Source organism: Rhinichthys klamathensis, unplaced genomic scaffold, assembly GCF_029890125.1.
Source record: "Rhinichthys klamathensis goyatoka isolate OS25496 unplaced genomic scaffold, OSU_Roscu_1.1 h1tg000342l_1, whole genome shotgun sequence".
NCBI classification, from domain to species: Eukaryota; Metazoa; Chordata; class Actinopteri; order Cypriniformes; family Leuciscidae; genus Rhinichthys; species Rhinichthys klamathensis.
Genome location: NW_026606856.1, coordinates 435,191 through 444,983, shown reverse-complemented (window position 1 = coordinate 444,983; position 9,793 = coordinate 435,191). Strand labels below are relative to the sequence as shown.

Sequence of the window (9,793 nt, the reverse complement as noted above, 5' to 3'; positions counted from 1 at the left end):
AGCGCAGCGCGTGGCCTTTGAACCCATTGTTGTGCGCCGGGTGACGTCAGCGTCGTGTGAGCGAGCGAGAGAGAGAGAGAGAGACGGTTGAGAGAGAGAGAGAGAGAGAGACGGTTGAGAGAGAGAGAGAGAGAGAGCGTGGCGTGCGTCTGCACACAGACAGACAAAGACGGTGAACCGGAGGAACAGGAGAACGCGCTTTATTCCTCTCTCGCGTTGAAAACGGCCAGAAAACAATGAGCAGAGCGGCGTCGAGGCGGGACGCGTGATTTTACCGCGCGCTGGAGTTTGTTTTCTTTTATTGATGCTTTTAAAACGGACTTTTTCTCCAACCGCCCCCCAACAATTAGCAGCTCCGCTAGCGGTTAGCATCATCATCACCCTCATCCTCCAGAAAACACGAGATAAGAGCGGCAAGCGGCGCGGGAGGACTTAAGGTGAGGCTTCCGCCACGGCATTTGCCGTGACTTTCTCTTCCGCCGGTTTCCGTAACGCCCGGTTTGATTGTCCGCGTGGCGCGCGCGCCTGAGATCCACAAACAAAGGCGACAATGTGACTGATCATCTCCGGCTAGCGGCTCGGCTAACAACAACAACAACACTTCGCTTTCAACGTTCATACATCTCTTGAAAATAACTCCCGATTAAACCGATTTAGTGTCGAGGTCACGTGCTTTAACTATATGTAACAACGGCCGCTTGTCAAGAAATATAACCGTTAGTAAAGTGAGTCGCGCGCGCGGAGCTAAAGCACCGAACACAATAAAGACAAAAGAGACGCACGAGCTTTAGCGGTTCATGCCACTTCTAATGGTTTAAATGTGTTGTTTCTTCTAGTTCTGGTTGGGTGTCTGATGCACACGCGGGATTACTATGCCCAGTCCCTTGTTTCATCCCGATATCATGGATCACGAGATGGTTGTGAGCAGCACCGGGGCCCGGGAGAGCGAGCAGGAGTCCCGGGACGAGGAGCATCAGGAGGCGCTTCGCTTCGCCCTGGATCAGCTGTCACTCATGGCTCTGGAGAAGGTGGACTGTCTGGACGGGACCACCTTGGAGAACTGTAACGGAGGGGGTCCCGGTGGTTACGTGGACCTGCAGATGCTCGAGCACTCGAACGGCTCGCGGGAATCTCCCGGTTCCTGCTCGCCCTCTCCGGAGTACGGGTACCACATGGCCAGCCCGCACTCCTCCTCCATCCTCGGGGAACAAAGCTCGATGCTCCGCAAGAGAAGTGTCAACATGACCGAGTGTGTGCCCGTGCCCACGTCAGAGCATGTGGCGGAGATCGTCGGCAGACAAGGTAATTTTGCTGTAACATTTAATAAAATGATGCCATAAACAATAGGAAAACGTCCCATTGCTATCTGAGATTGATCAGTGGTGGAACAAATAAATGCAATGCTTTCCCTTTGTTCAAATGCATTGCATTTCTTTATAATCTTTAGTTATTAAAATAACAGTTTGCATGCAAATAACTACTTGCAATGCTTTCCTTTTGTTTAAATGCGTTGCAAGTAATAATTTGCATGTTAATAAGATTATTTGTGTATGTTCCAAGAGATTATAAACTCTCTCTCTCTCTCTCTCTCTATATATATATATATAAACATTTTGCATGCAAATTACTACGTTCAACGCATTTGAACAAAAGGTAAGCATTGCAAGTAGTTATTTGCATTTTAAATAGATTATTTGGTTATGTTCCAAGAGATTATACACACAAAAAAGGCATTTGAACAATAAAACACAATCTTTCTAGTATCAGTCGCGTCTGAGATTGTTCATTGCGTCATTGCGTTGAAAATGTGAATGTTTACCTATTCTTTGTTCCACGAGAGCACACATAGTAAAAGCATTGCATTCGGAACAATAGGGAAATCCTCACTTTAATAGTGTTATTTATGTCTGAGATTACATGCAAAAAACTACATTTGAATATTTACTAAGATTTAGTCTTCCTTTCTGTTCCTTTGCATCATAAACAATGCAATTGCATCAGAACAATAAGGAAGCATTATAAGCAGTTAGTGAGCGGCCAGTTGCATATGCATTATGTTTCTGTTATTGTTTTTGCATGCATGCGTTAAGTGTTTTCGTACTTTTTTCCGGTTTGGCCGATATTTGTTCTTTATAGACATCGGTAGTGTGTCAATGGAGGCTCGGATGGATGTTATGCTCTGTTGTTAGTGTTGGAGGAGGGGTTTGAAGAGGGAGGAGGGGGTCTGGACGTGTCTCGCGCTCGAAACCAGACAAAAGAGACTCGTATCGACCGATGCGGATTCACGGGCCTCACGCCCATCTCTCTGTCTGCTGATTATCGATCTCTGATCGCGTTTAGTCGAGCATCATCCGCTGTTCTGCATGCACTGGGGTCATGTGAGGATATGCGTTATGCAAGTATACAGGGCCACACTGAGGCGTGTTTCAGCGCGCGTGCGCCGTCCGATGCACGCGCCCGCTAAAATGATTAAACTGAGTTCATGCATTATGTGTGTTTGTGTACAACAAGTGTGATTTATGCGAGCGGCGCGAGGTTTTGGCTCGGAGCGGCATTGTTCTCTTTGTTTGAAATGCCATGCGTTCAGGCTCGCGCAATGACGTCACCGAGCGCGCGCGCCATTGGCTGAGTGAAATAAGCCTCGCGGATTTAAAGGAACAGTGCGCCTCTGTTTGCTAACAATGGAAACACGTGATCGGTAAAACAATCGACACGTATGTGTCTATTTTTCTTTATTTTGCACTTTATTATTAATGTACGGGTCAGTTGTGTGAGAATTTTGAATTTTTTAAAATGCTATACTTGCAGGCTTTATTTTATGTGACCTGGTTACAATTATGAAAGTGAAAGAAGTGTCACTTATTGATGATATTTTCATTTTTTTTTCTTCATTCTTATATAGCACAGTTTAATGCAACACGAGTTGCCCAAAGTGCTTCACAATAAAGAACAACCAATACATAGAGATAAAAATACATAGAACCACATAGAGGCTCGGATGAATAAACTGGAATTGTTATATTAAAGTATAATGTACATGTTAAGTATTTTCTATTTAACAATTTGCCTTTTTGTTAGTTCATTTGACAAATTCATTTAAAAAAGTGCAGATATAGCATGCAGCCTGTCAATTAATGAGCTCATTAGAAAACTGCATAATTGCAGCACATCATCTTCATAATTTTTATAACTTTTTGCAGAACACTACTGAAACAACAACATGTGACCTGGTTATGCATATTTGATTTATGGTAGTCAATGAGGTGTCACTGTAATTGGCATTAATTATCAATAATATACTGGAATTATTGATTCAAATGTCTTGTATAAATGTGTACGTTTGCTAGTTAAATTCTTTATATATATGTGTGTGTGTCTATTAAAAAAATCTCATCAAAAATGTTAATTTAATTATTATTTTAAATTAATTTAAATCATGTCAACTTCATGATTCCATTAAAAACTGTAGCATGTTACTACAAATTGATAATTAATGTTATATAATAAGGTAAAAGTTTTAAGTTAATTTAATATTAAATTGTTTACTTATGGATATTTATTTGGGCATTATATTTATTTGATTATATGTTACGATTATTGATTTTGAATATAATAATTCCAGTATATTGTTAATGTTTAAAATATAAACATTTTTGTGTCATAATTCCCTTTTTGCTTTTATTATTCAACCTTTTGTTCTTGCTAGATTATTTAATTTAAAATGTACAGATATACCATCTTGTCTTAATTATTTAAAATAATTGTATTAGTGAGAACACTAATACAAACTGAATATTCTTCATAATTTTATTAAAAATAGTTTTGAATTAAAGCATGCTTCTGCTGAAACAATTTCACGTCAATGCATTTGTATTAATTTTCGTTACAATATGTTATGAAAAATGTAAGCATGGATTTTTATTCTTATCTTACATGTGTACATAGACTTTCATGGAACATTATCTCATTAATATCTGTTGTCAAATTCTTACATTTAATCAATAAATTCAATTCGAATAATAAGACACAATAGGGCTGTTACTAACCAAATAAAATCAGTATCAACAAAATTCATCTTTGCAATGCAGAGGAAACCAAACTGATTGTTTAATGCAGATCATATATATATATATATGTGTGTGTGTGTAAATATATGTTTTGGTGTTTTAAACATAAAATGTTGAATATTTGAAATTATTTTTAAAAATGAAAACATACTTTAAATGTGAAATTAAAACCGCCAGTAGGTGGCAGCAAGTCACTGTTAATAAGTGAGTCATTGAGATTCAACCAAGTCATTTAAACTGAACGAAGCATTTGACTCTTAATAAGTGAGTCATAGAATCATTCATTCAACCGATTTGTTCATTCAATATCGAAACACCGCTGTGTGTTGCTCAGAAACGCAAAAAGGTCCTTTGTCTGTCTGGAGCTATTTTTGTTGGTGAAATAGAGCAAAAACCGTCCGGCACTATTGTATCTAAAATATAAGTCACTTAATATTAACTTCTCGTCTATTGAACTGTTGTATAAAATCAAAATCGCATTTGTAATCATGTGACGGCACTATCCGTGTGATATTAACTATATCTTTGATTTAAATATAAGACATAGAGAGGTATTTTTGCCCCTTATCTTGAATATTGAGGGCATTAAATGCATATTAATAGACTTAATCACACAGTGAAAGCATGCACACTATTACTATTCATGAGAAAAAAGTCAGTTTGAATAAGAAAGCGATATCTTTGTCATACTATCCTTTCAATGGTCAAAGTTATTACAGTCATTGCATTATTTTTATTTTTTTATCCATTTACCTTTTTTAGAATTTGAAGATAATAAAGATATTATTTAACAAGTGAGATCTCTAATTGTAGTCCTTCAAAACCAAAAAATAGTGCTTGAAAGTCCTGGAATTTTATTTTAGAGTATCTGTATGAACCCTGTTAAAACAACGATCAAGATATCATTGATGTTGTACATTACACACCCCTAGTGCGAGCCCTGCTTCTAGTTCAACAATGTAATGTTCTTCTCTGGTTGTTTCTGCAGGTTGCAAGATCAAAGCTTTGCGTGCAAAAACAAACACCTACATCAAAACCCCCGTGAGAGGAGAAGAGCCCGTGTTCATCGTGACGGGTCGCCGCGAAGACGTGGAGATGGCGAAGCGAGAGATCATCTCAGCAGCCGAGCACTTCTCCATGATACGAGCCTCGCGCTGCAAAGCGGGCGCTAGCGGGCCCGGCACTAGCGGCTCCCTTCCTGGCCCGCCGAACCTCCCGGGACAGACCACCATCCAGGTGCGCGTTCCCTACAGAGTCGTGGGTCTAGTGGTGGGACCCAAAGGAGCCACGATCAAACGCATCCAGCAACAAACGCACACCTACATCGTGACGCCGAGCCGAGAGAAAGACCCGGTGTTCGAGGTCACCGGGATGCCGGAGAACGTCGACCGCGCGCGGGAGGAGATCGAAACGCACATCACGTTACGCACCGGCGCATTCGTCGACCTCCAAGGCGATAACGACTTCCACAGCAATGGGACGGATGTGAGTTTAGAAGGGCTCGGGGCGCTCGGGTTTAGCAGCGCGCTTTGGTCGCGCGCGACTCATTCGGCTCCGCCGCCGCCGCCTCCTCTGCCGCCACCATCGCAACTTCACCAATCCACACGCAAAATGTCATTATCAAACGCCGCAGAGTCGTTCTCGGTGACACGCCGCACGGCAGACGCCGGAAGCCCAACAAGCCCCTTTAGCACGAGCAGCGCCGGTGGGAGCTTCTCATTCGCCGGCGGCGACTCGACTCCGAATTTGCCGGCGACCACCGAAGATTTGGGTTTTGAATTCGGCGCCGCTAACATCTGGGCTCCGTTCATCAACGGCGCGAAACAGCAGCCGGTTCGGCGTAACAGCAGCGGCCTTAGCAACGGCGCCGTAACCCCGCGGCTATCGCCCGACCCGGATCACCCGCTAGCTCGCCGCGCTCAAAGCGACCCGCTTAGCGCCCTCTCCTGGTTGCAGACGAGCGGCGGCGGTGGGTCGTTCTCCGGCGGTAGCAGTAGCAGTAGCGGCGGAAGCACCACCGGATACTCCTCCTGCTCGGGGTCGTCGCTCCCGGGTGGCTCGCCAACTGACTCTGAAGGCGGTGGAAGTGGTGTTGGCGTCGCTTCTACTATGTTGGGTCGTCTGAAAGCGGGCGCCCTGGCGGGATTGGTGCCGCGAGACTGTTACGTGTGTTGCGAGAGCGAAGTGACGGCTGCGCTAGTCCCGTGCGGACACAACCTCTTCTGCATGGATTGCGCCGGGCAAATCTGTCAGTCGCAAGAGCCCGAGTGTCCCGTGTGTCACATTCCTGCCTCGCAGTGCATCCGGATCTTCTGCTAAACTATTAAAGACTGAGTAATTATTAGATATGACACTATTCTGATTTATTGACAACAATAATAACGATGATGATGATGATGAAACGAAAATGACTATTACCCACTCAAGTACTTGCGTAATCCTAGCCGTTCATGTTCATATGGGTTTTTTTTCCATTCATGCTTCTGACTTTTTCTACTCGCAGGTATTTTACGCTGCACTTTTTGTCTAATGCATTTGTTTTTAGAGGGTTGCCGCCGCTGTGGTCGTTTTTTAAATTATTTTCTAAAGATCTTGTTGTTTTCCGCATTCTGTTTTTAATGCAGTCGATGACGACGGCGGCGGCGTAAAACGCAAGACTGCGTTCATTTAGACCAAAACACCAGAGATATTAATGCTTAATATTTATACGTATCTGACGTACTAGTTGATGTTGAATCTGATAGAATAGGACATGTTATAAATATCATAACCGTGCATTTTTCTGCCACACTACCTTAAAAACATTCATACTCCTTGATGTTTTAGGGACGAACGTCACATAGTTAGTTCATTCCAACAATCTACACTCCTGAAACAGGGTCGCTGGTTTTTACAGTTAAACGTGGACGTGTGGAAACTTCATCTGTTGTGAACGGCGCCCTCTATCGAGAGGTTTTTGTAAGTTTACTCGAATGTTTCTCTTTGTTGTGAGTGTGTGTTTGTTCGTGTGTACAGGTGAAACTCGAAAAATTTGAATATCGTGCAAAAGTTCATTTATTTCAGTAATCCAACTTAAAAGATGAAACTAATATATTATATAGACTCATTACATGCAAAGTGAGATATTTCAAGCCTTTATTTGTTATAATTGTGATGATTATGGCTTACAGATATGAAAACCTTTTCACAATATTCTAATTTTGAATTTGAGGTTTTCATATCTGTAAGCCATAATCATCCAAATTATAACAAATAAAGGCTTGAAATATCTCACTTTGCATGTAATGAGTCTATATAATATATTAGTTTCATCTTTTAAGTTGAATTACTGAACTTTAGCACGATATTCTCATTTTTCCAGTTTCACCTGTGTGTGTGTGTGTGTGAGAGCCATCGCTTTTTGTGCACTGCGACACATTGAAATGTTCTTTCGCTGGAGTAAAAGTGTCTTCCGGCCCTCGTAAGAGGTTAAAGCGTTCCCGCACTTAGGTTCCCGTCAGCTGCCGTTAAACGTGATGAAAGGTTTTTAAACGTGAGTGACAAGCCATGAATTCACACTCTAAAGGGCTTCCGGTTACACACTACACTTCAGGTCATCCCGCGTAAGCCAAACGCTAATAAACAGGATTTTTAGTCCCGACTGAGTCCGTGTGGCAGCTAAATCACGCAGGGCTTCCGTACGCGCAAGTGAGGGACTTCTCCACATCTTATGAACGAGTTTTTTTGTTGGGTTTGCATGATTTGTACAGGTTTCTTTCTCTAAAGATCTCGTTTTTTCCTCATTTGACTCGCCGTTTCCTTCTTTCTTTGGTGTGTTATTAAAGTAATCGATAGTGCCAGAAAACGGTGCCTTGGTGGCGAAACTCGCCGCCGAGAAACGAAGATTGTGACGAACCTTCTCCGCTCTTCCAGTTTTGTGAATCGCTTCGGACGAGAGTATTTGTATAGAGAGACGTGTCGTAAATCTGAGCCGGTTTTTCCCCAGAATCTGATTTAGTCTAACTGGTAAAAAGGTACAAGATTGTAGTTGTTCCCACTCGTGTGTGTGTGTGTGTGTGTGTGTGTGTGTGTGTGACAATGTGTTTTGGCGATGAAGGTCAGTGAAGAATCACTCGTGATTTTTGACCTGAAGTTGAATCGTTTCCCTTCGGACAGGGTTTGACTGAGGCGAATCTCAGGCAGTTTTGCATTGGAACGACGACAGACACTGTTTTCCCCACGAATCATTTTTTTTTTTTTTTTTTTTGCCCTAAACTTGCTCTCCTTTCCTTTCTACGTTCGCTTTAATCCTTTTTGTACGCAGAACCAAAAGTTATTTCAATAAGACTTTCAGGCCTATTTGTAAATATCCTCAATACAATCATTGGGATTTGTTTTCAAAAAGTACAACTTAATGTAGTTTTTAAAACATGTATCATTATTTGTAAGTTAAACTCTGCATGTCTTGAAGCCATGAGGCATTAGCTAATAATTTTCTAAAAATGAAAAGACAAAAAAAAAAAAAACTTTTTTACACATTTTATTTTTACAATTTATTTGCTTACCTTGACATAAATATCCCAGATTATAATGTGACCCTTTTATTACAGCAAATTTATCTTTATTTTCCATATTTCTGTTTTCCTGTGTGCAACATATAGGCAATTTATAACAAAATGAGAAAAAATTATTGAAGAAATTTAAAATTGAAATATATTTTATTTGAAAGTTTATGGACCTTTTAACCGTGAGCTGGAACAATTGTATACACGTATAATTTGAGCTGACTTGACGGTTATAAGAAATGTATCAAGAGTTTTATTTTTTATGCTTCTTTAATAAAATCTTGTTTTTTTGTTTTTGTTTTTGTACTGTAAAACAATAAACCTTTGTACCTGTGTCTTCCTTTCTGTGCGCAGTGATATTAAAGGTGTGTGTGTGTAATGTGTGGGATAATATATAACTATGTGAACGTAGTTTGTTTTGCCGCCTTTAATCAATGTTTTTCTTCCGTGAAAAGCTGCTCCACTTTAAATGTTAGTGTTTTTCTAATCATTTTTAAAAAAAATAACTTTAAAAAAAAAAATAGATTGCAGTTAAGAATATTTTGTATTCCCAAAAATACTTTGTTAAAATGAAAAACAAGTCGAAATTATTTTCTGTGGTGATCAAGAAAATAAAATTTGAACGTTGTTGTTAAAAAATAACTGAAGAATTTTGTGTTCCCAAAAATACTTAATTTTGATTCATTTTCATCGTAACATTAAGTTACAAGTTAGTAAGTAAAATTAACGATGCGTTCGTGTAAGAATATTTAAAAATGTATCGACTAAAACAACTAGCTTGACGCAGACAGCCGTACGCATAGATTTACGCTAAAAGAGAAACACTTGAACTTGACGCACAACGCAATGGCGAATGCCCAGTATGGAAGGCCAAAAGGGCCAAAACGTGTGAAACTCGTGTAAACGCCTAATTATGTCTTAACAGGCAATTGACGCGTTAATGCTTAATAACGTGTTAAGACAGAATTACACGTTAATAGGGCTATGGAAGGCCAAAACGTGTGAAACTGTCGTATTAGTTCTGTGTGTTTGAACTGCGAAAGGCGTCAAAGCTTGTGCTACTCCTTCACATCATACATCTTCAAGTGTTAGTCTTGTGGCGTGACGTGGCCCTCTGCCAGAAGCTAGATATTTTAGTTGATAAGGTTTTAAATATGGATATTTTTCTTACACGAACTTCAG

At 40.6% G+C, this 9,793-nt stretch overlaps 1 protein-coding gene across 1 annotated transcript; it reads left to right on the top strand.

The window, feature by feature from the left end:
• The first annotated feature begins 133 nt into the window (after window positions 1–133).
• LOC130106519 (RNA-binding protein MEX3B) lies at window positions 134–6,464 on the top strand. The gene is made up of 3 exons (XM_056272667.1): window positions 134–437; window positions 837–1,302; window positions 5,056–6,464. Exons 2-3 carry the CDS (start codon window positions 873–875, stop codon window positions 6,384–6,386), a joined length of 1,761 nt encoding a protein of 586 aa, XP_056128642.1. The 5' UTR covers window positions 134–437; window positions 837–872; the 3' UTR covers window positions 6,387–6,464.
• Window positions 6,465–9,793: the final 3,329 nt, after the last annotated feature.

Excerpts from the sequence above, each read along its gene's own strand:
- LOC130106519 (XM_056272667.1), top strand. The coding sequence starts at position 873 with ATGCCCAGTCCCTTGTTTCATCCCGATATCATGGATCACGAGATGGTT. Across the intron at positions 1,303-5,055 it reads GGAGATCGTCGGCAGACAAG|GTTGCAAGATCAAAGCTTTG; the intron begins GTAATTTTGCTG and ends TTGTTTCTGCAG.